Source organism: Neovison vison, chromosome 3 (genome assembly GCF_020171115.1).
Source record: "Neovison vison isolate M4711 chromosome 3, ASM_NN_V1, whole genome shotgun sequence".
Lineage (NCBI taxonomy): Eukaryota > Metazoa > Chordata > Mammalia > Carnivora > Mustelidae > Neogale > Neogale vison.
Genome location: NC_058093.1, coordinates 28,803,866 through 28,821,677, shown reverse-complemented (window position 1 = coordinate 28,821,677; position 17,812 = coordinate 28,803,866). Strand labels below are relative to the sequence as shown.

The 17,812-nt window shown below is 40.1% G+C and overlaps 1 protein-coding gene across 3 annotated transcripts in view; it reads left to right on the top strand.

Moving 5' to 3' along the window:
- USP37 (ubiquitin specific peptidase 37) overlaps positions 1 to 17,443 on the top strand; it is an 86,726-nt gene extending 69,283 nt beyond the window's left edge. For all 3 annotated transcript variants that reach the window (XM_044241595.1, XM_044241593.1, XM_044241594.1), the window contains 6 exons: positions 4,003 to 4,169; positions 6,903 to 6,963; positions 8,991 to 9,106; positions 11,377 to 11,446; positions 11,880 to 12,018; positions 12,730 to 17,443. In XM_044241595.1, the coding sequence (XP_044097530.1) occupies positions 4,003 to 4,169; positions 6,903 to 6,963; positions 8,991 to 9,106; positions 11,377 to 11,446; positions 11,880 to 12,018; positions 12,730 to 12,817 (641 nt within the window). In that variant the 3' untranslated portion in view covers positions 12,818 to 17,443. The remainder of the gene's footprint in view (positions 1 to 4,002; positions 4,170 to 6,902; positions 6,964 to 8,990; positions 9,107 to 11,376; positions 11,447 to 11,879; positions 12,019 to 12,729) is intronic.
- Positions 17,444 to 17,812: the final 369 nt, after the last annotated feature.

Here is a 17,812-nt window from a genome sequence, read left to right as displayed (position 1 = left end):
CTCCCCCTCTTTCACTCTGCTTAGCCATAGTGGCTTTGTCTCTCTCTGTCCCTCAAAATATGCTAAGTTCATTCTCATCTCAGAGCCTTTGTACTTAAACTCCTTGAGGACAAGGGCCATCTTCCTTTAATTATCATTATATCCTCACCTTCTATGACAGTGCCCAATGCATAGTAAATATTTGGGGCCCAACAGATTGTCTTGTGAATCAACTTAGGAGGGGCAGGAAGACTGGCCAGGTAAGGTTTCGCTGTCTCCAGACACTAGAAGGAAGAGTGTTTGCAAAGGCCCAGATGTGAGAAAGACTGGCAAATTAGTGCACAACAAAAAAAATTCAGAATGATCTGCATGGTTGGAGCGTGGTGTTGAGGAAGAAAAGCAAAAGAAAGACATGTATTCTCTAGCTTTTATGTGGCCTGAAGACATGTTTAGAAGTTTGGACTTATATTTCAAAAGCATTAGGAAGTTATTGCATATTTTTAAGCAAACAAGTATTTGATAAAGATTTGTATTTGTAGGGGCGCCTGGGTGGCTCAGTGGGTTAAAGCCTCTGCCTTCGGCTCAGGTCATGATCCCAGGGTTCTGGGATCGAGCCCCGCATCGGACTCTCTGCTCAGCGGGGAGCCTGCTTCCTCCTCTCTCTCTGCCTGCCTCTCCGCCTACTTGTGATTTCTGTCTGTCAAATAAATAAATAAAAATCTTAAAAAAAAAAAAGATATGTATTTGTAAAAGATGATTCTGGCTGCAATGTAGCACATAAATTAAAGAACCCAAGGTAATCCTTTGAGACCTGTTAGGAAGCTACTGCAATGTCTAGAGCAAAAGCTAATGGTACCTTAAGCCAAGGTTTTGGCATTTGAAAGAAGTTGATGGATTTAAGAGATAGAAAATAATGACTTATCTGATATGAGGGGTAAATAAAAAGTGACACCAGCTTTCTGTCTTTAAAAAAAAAGTGTGCAGTGATCCCATTCACTGAAATAAAGACTGTAGGAAAGGAGGTTTCATTTGGGTTAGGAGAAGAGGCAGATAATCTGTATTCAGTGTAAGAATGTTGAGTTTTAACACATGGTTTTCCTTCTATCCAGTATTAAAGCTGTCATTATCCCATGGTTATATTTGTTCCCATAGATCTTAAGTAATGTTTGTATACATCTGATAATCTTGTCCTGAAGATAAATCTGTCTTGTTTATCTCAAAGTAAACTTCCTTGGGGTGCTGAGTGGCTCAGTTGGTTAAGTGTCTGCCTTTGGCTCAGGTCATGTTCCTGGAGTCCTGGGATGGAGCCCCGATCCCCACATTGGGCTCCCTGCTCCGCGGGGAGTCTGCTTCTCCCTCTGCCCCTCTCCCCTGCTTGTGTTCTCTCATGTTCTCTCTCTCTCTCTCTCTCTCTCTCACACACACACACACATAAATAAATAAAGTCTTTTTTTTTTTTAATGGAAACATTCCTGATTGGTTCTCTGTCACACGGATAGTATAATTTAGGATTGTGTGGGGGCACATTGATAAATGGAATGCTGAGAATTATTAAGAAAAATTCTACCTCTGTCACCTTTTTTTAATTGCATATATTTTGGTAGTAAAAGTAATATTTATCTTGGCCCTAAAATAGCAGCCTTAACTCCCAGATCTTTCTTCCACTTGAAATCCTCAACATCAGCTAACTTTGAATGCCTCAGTTCCAGATTTCCAGAAACAATCTGATTGGTTGACTCAAATATCCATTCCTGGGGCAGTAAGCTAAGGCTAGAGGGACAGGCAGGGTCAAATAGACTTCAGAGCTGTTCCTTCCAGACTATAGAAATGACTGTTGCTCTAAGAATGGAGGAATGAAGAAATTACTGACATCTTCTATATTATTTTTTTTAAATTGGGATCATATTGCTCTTACCCTTAATATATCCTGAGGGTTTTTCTCTTTTAATGAGTATTCAGAGTTGGTTTTAATGGTTAATATTCAGTCAGCAATTCAATATAATTTAAAAATGATGAACTACTGGGGCGCCTGGGTGGCTCAGTGGGTTAAGCCGCTGCCTTCGGCTCAGGTCATGATCTCAGGGTCCTGGGATCGAGTCCCACATCGGGCTCTCTGCTCAGCAGGGAGGCTGCTTCCTCCTCTCTCTCTGTCTGCCTGCCTCTCTGCCTACTTGTGATCTCTGTCAAATAAATAAATAAAATCTTTTAAAAAAATAAAAAATAAAAAAAAAAAAAGATGAACTACTTACTTAGAGTCTAAAATTAAGATGCTGTAAATTTCAGGGATGCCTGGGTAGCCCCGTTAGTTAGGTGTCTGCCTTCAGCTTAGGTCATGACCTCAGGACCATAGGTCCGCTTTTGGGCTCCTTGCCCATTGCGGAGCCTGCTTCTCCCTCTGCCTCTCCTGCAGTTCCCCCCGCTTGTGCGCGCGCTCTCTCTGACAAATAAAATCTTAAAAAAAAAAGAGAGATGCTATAATCTTCAGACTTTATAGTCTGTGCTGTGGAAAAGTGTCCATCATTTAAGTAGTTAAAATGCAGAATTAGGGCAGGTAAAGCACATAAACTGATTTTATTTACTTACATATTTATTTTTATTTTTAATTTTATTTTTTTTTCATATTTATTTATTTTAGAGTACAAGTAAGGGAAGAGAGGGAGAGAGAATCCTAGGCAGGCTCCCCGCCCAGTGTTGAGCCCAATGTGGGGCTTAATCTCAAGACCCTGAGATCATGACCTGAGCCGAAATCAAGAGCCCAGCGTTTAACTGACTGAGCCATCCAGGCACCCCAAGCATATACTGATTTTAAAGCAGTCCATATAAAATGAATCTGTAAAGGTAATTCTTGTTGATAAATTAAATTCTTTTTATGAGAATTTCCTTATTAAGATGAGAATTTTTGCTTCTGTGAAGTGTTAGAGAAAGAGAAAGCCCATATCTATCCGCTCTTATCTGTATTAAAATTATAAGGAAATGTTGCTCATCTCACAGAACAAAATCTGTTTCACCAAAACAGAATCATGACTATACTGTTTATCCTAGCTAGCTGTGTTCTAGAGATTGAGAAGGAACAAGAAGAAATGAAAGATTAATTTTTTTCTTACCTCCTTGGAAGAATGTTTTAAACATATATACTGTGTCCTACATTTGTGCAGTACATAAGGTGTTTATTACATATTTCATGTAGCTTTTTTGCTTTAGAATATATACAAGGCTTATTTGATTATTAATGTGAAAATATGCACTCTTGGGGCGCCTGGGTGGCTCAGTGGGTTAAAGCCTCTGCCTTCAGCTCGGGTCGTGATCCCAGGGTCCTGGGATCGAGCCCCGCATCAGGCTCTCTGCTCAGAGGGGAGCCTGCTTCCCTTCCTCTCTCTGTCTGCCTCTCTGTCTACTTGTGATCTCTGTCAAATAAATAAATAAAATCTTTAAAAAAAAAAAAAAGAAAAGAAAATATTCACTCTTTTGACATACAGTTTAATGATGGAAAAAATCTCAGTATTAATGTAATCATTGTAGCCTAATGCTTATTTCATTTACTCTAAACAATACTTTGTTCCTAGTACTTGGTCATGTGACATTTATGACTGGCTGTGAATATGGCTATTTATTCTCTCCATCCTTAAATGATAATGCTTCTGATTGGTTAAATTTCAGAACTATTGCGGTAGATCAGTGATCCTCATCCACGAACAGTTTTGTCCCCCAAGGAACATTTGACAGTGTCTGTCATTTTTCGTTCTCACTACTCAGGGAGAGGGGTGCTACTGGCATCTCGTAGATAGAGGCCAGGATGTTGCCAAACATTCTGCAGTGCATGCAACAGCCCCCTCAAACAGAATGTCAGTAGTGCTGAGACTGAGAAACCATGAATCAGATGTAGTAAGATGAAGTCCTGTGTCTCAAGCAAGTTACGCATGAGGCTCAGGTAAATTACTCTCTGAACAGTAGATGTCACTGTAGTCCAGAGATTTCAGTTTATTAGCCAGGCTTCCCCGGTGATGTCCTGTTCTGCTTCCTCAGATTCTGCCAGTTTTGCTGAGATAACCAAAGACTGTGATGAGAATAAAGAAAACAAAACTCCAGAAGGATCTCAAGGAGAGGTCGATTGGCTCCAGCAGTATGATATGGAGCGTGAAAGGGAAGAGCAGGAGCTTCAGCAGGCACTGGCTCAGAGCCTTCAAGAGCAAGTAAGAGATGATTATACTGCTATTTTCTCGGTACCTGTCTTCCCCAGTAATAACAACAGCTAATGTGTATTAAGCACTTACTGTGTGTCAAGCATTATTCCAGGTGATATACATACAGTAAATCATTGATACATCAAAACAAACTTTGTTTGGAGCTTTGCCTTGGGTGTGAAATAGAAACAGGGATAGTTCTTTTGGTTTTTGTGGGTTTTGTTTGAAAATCCAAATGCAATAAAATGTATTGTTGATAACCTCCCATTACTATAGTTCATTCCTGGCTAAAAGCAAGGTGGGTTAATAAAGATCATTCCCCAGCCCAAGTTTGTTTTGCAAGCTATAGAAATAGCCAGCGTACCACCATGGTTTTGTCACTAGTATTTTAAGGCATTGAAGTGTTCTCAGCACTTTCTCACAATGTGAATCCTTTCCTGTGAATTATTTGAAAATGAAATTCTCAGGAATATTATCTGAAATTTCATATTTCAGCCATTGACTAACATTTATCTTTTCTTATACAGTAATCTATTTTTCATAAGATTTTATTTGTAAGTAGTTTCTACACCCAAAATGGGGCTCTAACTCAAAATCCTGAGATCAAGAGTCGCACGCTCTACCGGAGCCAGCTGTGCACCCCATATAATAACCTCTTCTGAAACGTTTAGTTCTTCATGCTTATATTTGCCAGACCTGGTTGGTTGCAACCATTGCAGTTGCCTGAGGTATCTATCTGACTGAAAGGTGATGTCTTCCTGGTTGTCTAATCCAATGTAATGCAAGTCATGTTAATAGGAAAAGTTTACTAGAACTCCTTAGAATAAACACACATTTTTAATGTTTACAAATAACCAGGTCAAGAAATCGCTTTTGACTTAGGACCCCTGCCTGGCTTAGTTGGTGGAACATGTGACTCTTGATCTTGGAGATGTGAGTTTGAGCCCCTTGTTGGATGTAAAGATTACTTAAAAATAAAATCTTTTTTAAAAATCTAATTTGTCTAGAACAGTGAGGTTCAACCTTAACTACACATTAATATCATCTGGGGAGCTTTAAAAAATACTGATGCCTGGGTTGTTCTTCCCCTCAGGAATTCTGATAGAATTGATCCTAGGATGTGGTCTGGGCATCTAGATTTCCTTCCTTTTTTTCTTTCTCCTCACTCCCCTGTCCCTCCCTTTCCTCCATCTTTCTTGCTTCCTTTGTCTCTCCCTCTCTCCCCTCCCTCCTTACTTGCTTCCCTCATTTTTTAAAACTTCCCGCAGTGATTCTAGTGTTCAGTCAAGGTTGAGAACTGCTGCTTTAAAATGATTTCAGAACCAGCTGTTCTGTATCCTTTTATTTACAAGAAGTACCTCCCTAGCCTCCTGGCCATTAAGTTGCATTCATTTCACCCATTTTATAAATAATGGATAGTGATCATTTGTTTTAGAAAACTTATTTTTAGTCTAAAAGACCAAGGTCTGATTTCTTAACAATAGTTTCTTATAGTGGAGAAAAGAGAAAATTCAGCACCCCTCTTCTTCATATACAAAAGACGGGGATCCTATTTTTTTGTCAGCTGACCCAGTTAAAACTATCTTATAAACCTATTTCCACAGCTGAGAAATATAAGATGAGGTTTCTTTAGTTGTGTACCTGCATCATTCTGTTAACAGCTGGAAGACTCTTTCACCACCTGGGTTTCCACATAGACTTGAGAGCTGGATAAGTTTAATCATATTTCTTCTTAGAGAATATCTGTTTCTTTTTTGAATACAATGTTCTTGCTCCCAGGACTTTAAGGCAGAATAGCTTATTCTGAGCTTATATACTTAAGTAACTTTAAAAACAAGTCTAGACTTGAGGAACATACTCTGCTTAAATTACATTGTTTCTTCATTTGTGCATGAAGTTTGTAAATTATATTTTCTCTGCAGATAAGAGGGAAAATTTTTTTTACAGTCAACATTTCCGTATTTTCACAATTAGTCATCCATTTGAGACATTTTCCAAGGTACTCGTTTTCCTAAGACAAGCTGAGGTGTATTAGAGAAATAACAGCCCACAGACAACGAATTCATTTCGTTTTCACCATGTATCTAGTATGTATCTTGTGTGGTTTTTGGTTTTTTGTTTTTGTTTTGTTCTGTTTTGCCTGTTTGGTTTTTTTTATCAAGAACAATATAGAAGTTTTTGAATAATGGTCTTGTGGAAATACCGTTTGTCATACTGTCCCAGACTCGGGGCCAGTGACGTGCTGGAGCCCGCTCGCCGTCAGCTCCGGCATACTCGCCAGCTCCCAGCTGCGCGCTCAGCATCCCTTCGGTAGCTTCAGACGGGCCATACGTAGTGGGAGTGTTTGCACCATGAAAACTGGCAAAGGCTGTAAATTAGAGGAAAGAAAACAGAGCCATTTGCCAAGTAGTTCGTGCTGTGTGCCGGGTATTTCAGACATGGAAGGAGAACGGGAATTACATCACAGCGTCTCAGTGAATGACTTTTGGTTAGCAAGTCAAATGTCACTGACTAGAGAAGATGGCATGTAAGCCTTTTTAACCCCCAAGATTATGTTTTAGAGGGCAGCATTGAAAAAAAGCGGAGAATTTCTCCACACCCCTCAAAAGGTCATATTCCAAACATTCATTAGGTTATGGAAAACATTATTAGAAAATACTTCCAGAACAGCTCATTTTACACTCCTTAAACAAGTTTATTCAATACCCTTTTAAAACCTTAGTTGTGTTCTTATCCCTTTAGGAAGCTTGGGAACAGAAAGAAGATGATGACCTCAAAAGAGCAACAGAGTTAAGTCTTCAAGGTGTGGAAATTATTTTAATTACATTGTTTTAATGGTGAAATGTATCACACTCAGAAAAGCATGTGAAATATTATTTTTAATGATTTCATTTTTTTAAAGTGTTTGGGGGGTTATCGTAGAAGCAATACCATCTCAAATATCCAGGATATTAAGTATAGTTCCTTTGTTTGTTTATTTGAAGTTTTCTTCTCCCTGAATAGATTGTTTCCTCCAGCTGCTCTGTCCTGTATGGTTATTATGCTCTTTATATTTATTAGAGACTTTCCTCAGATACCTAGTAGTCCTTGGCTATAGGTTCATGATTAAGAAAAGGAGACTAAAAGGTTGGCTGGAAGCCCTGAGCAAATGAATAGCTAGAGCTTGTCAACTCTGAGTTTTTACAAGGCAGAACTGTTTTGGGGATGATGTTACTGTTATTTAGGCCTTTCTCTTGGGCTGGTCGGATTCCTAAAGAAGAGTTTTCTAATCTCTTGCCTTTGCCTAAAGGTAAAAAATGTGGCTGCCAAAGTTTGGGAGCCAAAGAGAGCATTAGGGCTGGAGGTCACATTCATCTTGCCATATGCAAACTGTGGCCGCCTCCGCTGTTTTCAGTATGTGCCTGACATCCCCTATCCAGAGAGTGTTTCGTCCTCTCCAGAGGTTAAAACTCCAGACTTCTTTCATTGCTCAGCAGCATGAAGTGGGGAGAGAGGGGATCCTGAGAGTGTGTTTCTCAAATCCTTTTCATCAAATCCTTATTTTTGTCTCCTCCTTAGCCTCCAGTTTAAGGGTACCTGGTAACTTCGAAATTGTATGTCTTTTGAACAAGATGTAAATTGGATTGGTTCTCAGCTTTTCTGTTACTGGTTTAGGATTTGTCTTTGGCTTTCCTAAGTCTGCTAAGTCAGGCACCATCTGCTTTCCAGCTTCCAGAATTCTGATGTTACAGTCTCTTTTTCTGTTCTTCCCATTCTTAGGTGTTCATGTCTTATAAATAACTCTATACTGTGATTTGAGTGGAATTAATTGTATTTTAAAGCAAAGAGACACTTAAGTACAAGTGATTCTGGGGTTTTTCTGTTTGTTTTAAGATTTTATTTATTTATTAGGACATGAACAGGAGGAGGGGCAGAGGGACCAGCAGATTCCCCACTGAGCAAGAAGCCCAAAGTGGGGCTTGATGCCAGGACTGTGAGATCATGACCTGAGCTGAAGTCAGCCTCTTAACCAACTGAGCCACCCAGTGCACACCCAACCCTTCCACCCCCGTGATTCTTTATTTAAAATCATTCATAAAGATGGATTCTGCCAGTGGAAACACTTTATTTAGAAAAAAGCAGATCTTGAATTTAGTTGTTAAGTAGTGTATTTTAGTGAAACTTAAAGATTAAATTTCCAAGGAGACCTGGGCAGCTCAGTTGGTTGAGTGTCTCCCTTCCACTGGGGTTGTGATCCCAGGGTCCTAGGATTGAGCCGTACCTCAAGGGAGCCACTTCTCCCTCCCCCTGCTTGTACTCTCTCTCTCTCTCTACCCCCACCCAAAGAAATAAATAAAATCTTTTTTTAAAAGGTTAAATTTCCATTGTATTTGTTAAGTTTCAAAAGTTGTAATATTGAAGAACATGAAAAGATACTGATTTTTTTCATGGTCACTTTTCTATATCATTTGTATTTGCTGGGAGCACCTACAACATACACCAAGTACTTGAAATCTAACACACAGTTTATATAATGTGACATTTAGTGAAATTGGGTTCTCTGTGAAATCATAATCCTTTTTTCAGTTGTATTCCTTTCTTATTAGCATTATATCCCTTTCATATAAATTTCTTTAAAAGAAAAGGGATATTTCTGTTTTAGATACCTGTTACCTGAATTGTTACTTCCCAGAGCAGGCTGGGTAGATTGAAACCCTAATAAAGTTTTATGTTTCCTTAGGATGATAAAATAAGTAGCTCAAGCTGTTTTTTGTTTTTTTTTTTTTTTTCTTTCTAATCATATCATTTGTGTCTAGTCTAAGAACTTTCACAATACTTTGTATTCTGCAGAATTTAACAACTCTTTTCTGGATTCATTGGGTTCCGATGAGGACTCTGGCAATGAGGATGTTTTAGACATGGAGTACACAGAAGCCGAGGCGGAGGAACTAAAAAGAAATGCAGAGGTAGGCTGCTTAACTCCCTAAGGAGGATTGCTCAGGCTGCCGGCATTACTTCTCCTGCTGTTTTTCTTCCAAGGCCCCACGGCCAGTGTCCGCTGTGGCAGTCATCAGATGCTCTTCATTTTCTCTTGTCCTTTGCTCATTTCTTCCTTTCATTTTTTTGCACTTTAGATTTTATTTACTTATTTAGTTATTTATTTAAGAGAGAGAAAGAGCCTGTGGGTGAGGGGAGGGGCAAAGGGAGAGGGAGAGAGAATCCCAGGCAGGTGCCTTGCTGTACCCAGAGCCCAATGCAAGGCTTGATCCCAGGACCCTGAGACCATGACCTGAGCCAAAATCAAGAATTGGACACTTAACCAGCTAAGCCAGCCAGGCGCCCTGCTCCTCATTTCTTATACACAAGATTCAAAATAAAATGAAACAAAACTAGAAAGATATCCCGACTCCCTCTTGTGTTAGGTAGTAACTGAGTAATGGGGCTCTCGATGTCATATATATATATATTAATTCACCCATAGTTCTGCCAGAACTGTATTATCTTTAAAGTGAAATAACAGAACTAGTTGGTTGTTACTTAGTAAAAACTACTGGATTAATGACATTAAGCTAGAATACATTATAAACTTTTTTGCCCTTCTTTTTTCTGAAAAATTGCCTTTTTACCATTTACCAATTTTTTTTATCATTTTAATTACATAGAACTCCACTATCCTAACGCAACTACCGTTAGCATTTTTACATATTATTTTGTTAGCCGTACATCCAAGTGTGCTTTTAAAACATCATAAGTACAGGGACGCCTGGGTGGCTCAGTGGTTAAGCATCTGCCTTTGGTTCAGGTTATGATCCCAGGGTCCTGGGATCAAGCCCCACATCAAGCCCCACATCAGGCTCCCTGCTCAGCGGGAAGCCCGCTTCTCCCTCTGCCACTCCCCCAGTTGTGTTCCCTCTCTCACGGTCTCTCTCTGTCAAATAAATAAATATTTAAAAAAATAAAAAATAAAACGTAAGCACAGTTTTTATTCTGCTAGATGTAAAAGATTACTTTAAGCATTTTATTTTTAATGGCTGTATAATCTGTATTGCCTCAAATCAACATACTGTTTATTTCATTTAATTTTTAACCACAAGTGTTTAAGTTTCTGTTGTTCTGCTGTAATAAAGAGTACATTGGGAGGTGTCTGGCTGGCTCAGTCAGTAGAGTGTGCAACTTTTGATCTCAGGGTTGTAGGTTCAAGACCCATGTTAAATGTAGAGATTACTTTAAAAAGAAAAATCTTTAAAAATACATTGAGGAACTGTGGATAATTGTAATATTTTCTGTATTTAGGATTTTCTTCTTTGAGTAAACTCCCAAAAGTAAATTACTGCTTCAAAGTTGAGAAACATTTTAATGGTTTCTGGTTTACATATACCTATATTCCTTCCCCAAATTTGTACCTTATAGTGCTACCTGCAGTGCATGAATGTCACTTTCCAGGTTTTTACAATTTTTCTACTAGCAGTATTTTAATAGCATTTTTAAAAATATTTAGAATGTACAAGTTTATCCGTAATCCCTGCAGCACCACTACAGCTCTTTTCGTTTTGTTCATTGTGTTTTCCAGTACTTAATCATTAACATACCTGCTTTTCTAGAGCTGTGGTTACCGTGTGCATTCATGTGGGTTTGAAAAACAAGTGAACGCGTTGCTGACCCACTAAATAATACTGCATTGCGTTGGTATCCCACCGACCACTCCACTGCTATTGGGCCTGTGGTTAGTTCCAACTTTTCATTATTAGAGATAATGCTACAGTGAATGCTTTTATACATGTCCTCTTTTCTCTTTTCTCCTTTGGAATTCTCCTTTGGAATTTCCTAGGATGAATTCTTAGTTGGAAGTAGAATTCTTGGGTCAAAAGGTTTGAAAAATACAAGCACTGGATTTTTTTTTAAGATTATTTATTTATTTATTTGTCAGAGAGAGAGAGGGAGAGAGAGCAAGCACAGGCAGACGGAGAGGCAGGCAGAGGCAGAGGGAGAAGCAGGCTCCCTGCTGAGCAAGGAGCCCGATGTGGGACTCGATCCCAGGACGCTGGGATCATGACCTGAGCCGAAGGCAGCTGCTTAACCAACTGAGCCACCCAGGCGTCCCTGGATTTTTTTTTATTGAGTTTGACTACATACACGCTGAAACTTGGCCAGGTTACCTTTGATAATAAATTTAAATTTAGTGTTTTGCTTTTATTCAAATGAAGAGTTAAAGGTCGTGCCCACTTGTGTTTTCCAGACAGGAAATCTTCCTCATTCTTACCGCCTCATTAGTGTCGTCAGTCACATTGGTAGCACCTCTTCTTCAGGTAAGTGGACATGATGATTTCAGCATTTTACAAATGAGGTAGCCAGCACTTCCTCCCTGTTAGTTTGCTCTGTGCCCGTCTCCGTGAGCTAGAAGTTGAATGCATCAAGAAAAAGTTTTAAATCTTTCCTTTGATCACACTCCATGTGAATTGTGTTGAAGGTGCAACTTTCTTCTTTATTTATAAACGACCCAAATTCCCCTTTCTGTTTGTATGTAAATATATATATGCAGACATATATTTATCCAAAAAGTTGTGCTGGTGTAGTATATTTCTCCCTTAAATTCCTGTGCATTTTTCTGAATGGTTCTTAGAAATGTTTTTGGGGATAGGGTGGATGGGTGGCTGTTTCTCTCTCTCTCCAAAACTTCCTATACCTGAGAAAAATGCAGTGTGTTTTAAAAACCACAATTTTAAGATTTTATTATTTTAGGTCACTACATTAGTGATGTGTACGACATTAAGAAGCAGGCATGGTTTACTTACAATGATCTCGAGGTGTCTAAAATCCAAGAGGCTTCTGTGCAGAGCGATCGGGACCGGAGTGGTTATATCTTCTTTTATATGCACAAGTAAGACACTGCCGGGTCTGGAGCTGTGGGCTAAACATCTCCCAAATTCTCCCCCCCCCCCCGTAAGGACAAAACAGTTATTAGTTGACAATTTTTTACTTTTGTTATCTTTGCTTAGGGCTTGTATGTTGATGTCTTTTTTTTTTTTTTTTTAAAGATTTTGTTTATTGATTTGAGAGAGAGATCACAAGTAGGCAGAGAGTCAGGCAGAGAGAGGGGGAAGCAGGTTCCTTGCCGAGCAGAGAGCCCCATGTGGGGCTTGATCCCAGGACCCTTGAGATCATGACCCAAGCTGAAGGCAGAGGCTTAGCCCACTGAGCCATCCAGGTGCCCCGTGTGTTGATGTCTTAACTCCATGTTAATTACTTATCTCACAGTAGTGTTGAGGTGTGGAACTTGAGACTGTTCTGTAATAAAGCTGTCCTCTTGTAAACCTTTCTGGTCTTCCAGTTACAGCAGCTAGAAGATCTGAGTTCCATGGATGGCTGGGAACTACATAGCGTTGTTACCAGGTGTAGCCAGTGCCGCTGTGCCCCCAGTGTTCTCAAAAATCTGCACTTGGGGTTAAGATAGTGATCACATGAATGAGCTGCTTATTTAATAAAATTTGGGCACCAAGTGGGATTGTGCAGGCTTTATCATCATCTTCTGTCTTGTCCTTCGGTTTTGCTCACTGAATATCCTGTTTTGTTTCTTGTTTGTTTTTTTAAGGGAGATCTTTGATGAGCTGCTGGAAACGGAAAAGAATTCTCAGGCACTTAGCATGGAAGTGGGGAAGACCACTCGTCAGGCCTTGTGAGGAACAGACTTCTGGGCTGGCAGTGTGCACTGCGTATTCCTTCTCGCTGCTGCCCACCTCACCTCACCTCTGCAGGAGGAGAATTCAGAATTCTACTTGACACGGGAGCAACAAACAGCTCAGGGCCAAACCAAAAGACGAAAATTGCAATTATGTGGAACGCTCCATGCTAATTGTTTTATGGAAACTTTGGTCTCACATCTGTAGCTGATACCCTCTCTTTCTCCTATAAGAGTGGCACTTCCTTTTGTCTTAGGAATACATGTTGTAAATATGTATATATATTTATGTACATACGTATGCGCACACATACATGTGGAATGAATGGAGCCTTAAAGAGTTGGGATGAGCCACCGCAGTATGCCTGCTCAGAACGAATAGCACAGCAGTTTGGAGAAGAAATGAAGGTGTCAGAGTCCATTCACCTGAGAGAGGTGGAAAGATGTACATATCAGTTGGCATTTAGCTTTTCTGTTCCTTGAGTAGTTTCACTCAAGTCTATAATCTTTCATGTGTGTTTCTTATTAGTAAAGTTCACTGGAAAGCCAGCTCTTCATGTTACACTAATGACAGTTTGTCCTCCTTGCAAAGGAGAGGCATTTCTGCCACCTGACGTGAGGAGCTTTTTTGTATAAAATTACTTCATGGATTTGTAACGCTTTTGCTGTTTACATGCAGTCCCAAGAAATGGATTGTTGGTGCTCTGGAATGGGTTATGGTCCCCTTTTTGGTATTCATTGTACACTTTGTATTTTCTTTAAAAGAGATATCTTTCACACGGTATATTCATTGTATGTCATCTATATTATTATGGTAGTGAAGATAGAATCTTTTCCTTTTCTTCTGTGTCATTCTTCCATGGAGCAAGCATTGCCCTAAAAGATCGCAACCAAAATTTTAAGAGGTAAGAAAATAATATCCCAGTTGGGATTCCCCAGCAAGGACACTTGGGGATAAGGAAGAATGCTGGCATCTGTCCTACATGGAGATGTCAGGCTGAGGATTCTTGTGTGAAAGCTAAACACTCGGGACCACGCGAAGCCCTACTGCAAGTGGGAAATTAAGTACGTGAGCTTAGGATGAAGCTTGAGCATTTAATCATTTGCTGTCTGTCTTTCCCCTTAAAAACAGGATGAGAATGAGAACGAGATTGGTTTCAGTAATCCCAAGAACCAAAAGATAACAAAGGTGTGTAATAGATTTTCTCTTTTTAGGTGCTCTGAATTGAGGCTAAGCAGTGGTGCAGCAGTCCGTCCCACAGCAGTCACTCAGCTGGCATCACCAGCGTGGATATTGGGGCGCTGGGGAAGCCACAAAAAGAATGAGTTCGAGGGGTGAATTCTGTCCACAGAATAACTTTGTAAGCCCGGGAATCATTAGGTTTGCACAGTTAAGTGTAGCAAAATGAAATCTTCAGTATTTTCTTTCATTTTTTGCTTTTTTTTTTTTTTTTGTCAACAAGGAGGGAATTCTTGGTTCAGTTCTGAGGTAGGGACAAAAACCACCTCAGCTTTTCAAGGGGAAGAAGCATGTTAAAGTCCATCATCACAGAAGGTGCAATGTCTTTTCTAGAAGAACACCTTAAGAGAGCTCCAGACCCCACACTTGGACATGTTCTGACATAGTAACTTGTTCTAAAATTCTTGGTTTTTAAATTGTAAATGGCCCCCAGCACATTGCTTAACTACAGATGAATGTTCTGCCTCCCACCGTGTACCTACACACTACCACAGTGAATGTTGTGAAAGGGTGTGCTGGTCGGCTGCATGTGAGCAGAATAGAGCAGAGGAAAATACTTGGTTTAAAAACAATAGCATTTGCTCGAAAATAACTGTTTTTTTCCCAGATAAGTGATGTGGTGATCAAATTCGATAGCTAGTTAGGACTTTTCTCCTGCGTGTTTGCATTTGAGAGCTTTGAAAGGTGCTGTTAGAAATGACTGGAAACATTTTGAAGTGGGGATGCGTTAGGGCATTAAAAAAAAAAAAATAGAAATGATGTCATAAGCTCCATGCCCATGAAGTGCCCTCATTTGACTTGCTTTTTGTAGCCTCTGTGTGTGTGTGTGTGTGTGTGTGTGTGTGTGTGTGTGTGTGTGGTTTAGAAGTACTCATGGCTCAGAAACCTGGTTGGATTTCATCTTCATTTCTTGGGCTGGACTTGCTAGTTGGAAATAGGTTACTGAGGTAGATGAATTATCTTAACTGCTAATATGCTTGCAAATTTGGGGCTTGACTTTTTCTTGGTAGCCGTGCATTGTTGTCCGTGTGTCAGGGTCCCTTCCTCCCTGTGCTCCTTTAATCCCCCCTTTCACTACGCTTTAGTTCTCATTTGGGTTCATGACTACAGGTGGACATTTCAGCGGGACCGCATTAAAAGGGTCTAGTGTTTTTTTGAGCTGGTTGTATATATTTAAAAATTGTAAGTAGATAATATATTATTTTTTTGCACAGTGTGATCAGTTTGCTCAGAATCGGGGAAATGGGGCATTTGATTGTGTTGGCGCCGGGAAGGGACAAGTCAGAGAGGGACAGAGTGCTTCAGTCCCAGGCAGCTTACCCAGTCACCTTTCTACTGAAAATACCAAAAATGGTTATATTACTTTAATTGACATTGAATTGGAACTTGACAGCACTTCCTTCTGCAGACAACTGATCTTAATTGAAATTTTTTGGAAGGGAAAACTAAGCTAAAATTCAAACTTACTGATTCTTATCACCTAGTATTATGGAGAATTGGAAGCTGCATGTGGCCAGGTGGCTGCTGTCCCTAATTAGTAGCCATGACTGTAATTTAGGCCCGTGAGAAGACAGACTCTGCTTTGCAGGGAATGTATTCACAGGTTTGTGCACACTCGTGCACTTTGTCTCAGCAGAATAGAATAAGAAGCAGCAAGTCCATGAATTGTTCTTCTATTTATACTTTGATTCCAAAAGCTATTTGTTTACTTGCCATGGGCTGTTAATGTTAGGCCTCACTTAATGGCTCAGTAACATGTAATAAATGTAAATGTGTTTACATTTTTAGAATTACACAGTGATACTTACAGAACAGCTGATTAACTCTGGGAGACAAATACTAGACTACATTTCTTTACTTCTCTTCTTGTTCAAGTGTAGAATTCTTCCAAAAGAGAAACCTTAAGAATTAAAACCTCAGCAAGTGAATTCATGAATTGACTTACTCTTCCATAGTGCAGGTGCGGTTATGTAACTCTATAAACATAGCTCTGCACGTGGACAGCTACAGACACAGTCATATGATGAAAATTATTCAGAAACACCTGAGAGATTTTTGGCAGCATCTATATAGTTGAGTGTTGAGCAAGCTTGGGGGTGAGGTTTGGAAACATACAGAAAGAAATTTGTAAACTCATTCCTGATCTGAGAAGACTTTATATTATAACAAACAAAAATATTACTCTTCTTTGTCCTCTGAAATGACTGCAGTGGATGCTCTTAGTCATCCAGACTTCCTTTTTTTTTTTCTCTTTGCTTTAATTGGCACCCCACACACACACCCCACACCCCCATAGGTGGAGTTTTAAATCAGGGAAACAGAGCTAGATCTCCCAAGTACATTTGGATCTTGTATATATCTGGAGATTTTTAGAAAAATCAACAACCCAGTACCACGGGCAAGTCCCGTTGAGTATCCCCCACGAAACAGGCGTGTCCTTTTCCTTCTCCCCATCTTGCTTTGCCACTGAGAAATGCGCTCTTAAGTAGTACAAAAGCTAATGGGTGTCTGCCATCTGATGTCTTTTGAATGCAGTACTTGAAAATCCCAATTTTGTCTCTGTTGGTGTGTCTTATTAACATCTGGAAAACATACAGATTTTATTGGAAAACTACAGTTTGGTAGGCCTGGAGAGTTTGTGACCATTGTTTTGCTGTCGTCACTGCACTCACTGACTCCTTTACGGCATGCTTGATTACTGGACTTCTGGCCGTCTCTTCCCTTGTAGCATATTTATACACAGTAAGTTTTTCTTTCCATGTGTGCTATATGTCTGAGGTTTTTGAAGTTTTTAATAAAAAGTGTGCCAGTATAAGTATAAAGCAGTTGATTTTAGTAACATTGAACTTAAAGTACATTAAGAGGTTCAAAGTATAGGCATGTTCACTGGTGAAACAGTAGAGGGGATGCGGGTCTGGATCAAGACCCAGGTTCAGAAGGTCAGATGCCAAAACAAGAGCAATCCACTGACCCGGCCGGTTTCAAGAACAGAGCAATACAGGGAGTGAGACTACGCACCTCCTGGCCCCAGGTTTCCCTCCCTTCGGACCTTGTCCTTCCATCCCAGTTCCTCTGGCCTGTTGCCAGTGTTGTTTACTTATGCTGTAGAGAGGAAAACAGAAGGAAGGGTCCTACACTTTGCCTAGTTGAGCCACTACCAGATTTGCTGGCAGCTTTGGCCACATTATTTGTGAGGTGATTTTCTTTCTTTGTGTTCAGAGTGACTTGATTCTGATTCTTTATGTTGTTCGTATGGAGCGGCACTTTATCTGTGTTTTAGCAGAACTGTTCCTCTGTATCCTTTACGGTTTTTCCTTGTTTTTGTTTTCCTTTTTAAATTATGCATAGAGTTTTCTGTGTGTGAAATTAAAGCCTTTATTAACCTTGCGTTGGTTTGACTGTTATTTCTCGAAAGGACTCAGCCTTGCAGACACTCAACCACCGTGTGTCGAGGTTGTGCAATCACTTTCTGTTGGCTTTCTGACTCGGACTTCCACGCGGCACCATTCCACCTTCAAGGAAATGGGAAGGGCAAACCGACAAATGGCCCTTCAGAGAGCGTGGCAGAGGTTCTGGATAATGGCTTGTAAACTCGGCATCGGCCTTAGCTAAGCTCTTTGCCTTATTAGTACCAGACCGGGGGTGAGCTGACCTCCATTCTGGACCCAGTGGGTGTGCTGCTCTCGCTGGGGACCGGTTCGTGTTGTGAAACTTCCAAACAGGGCCCTTTCCCAGGCCATTCAGCTCTTGCCAAGG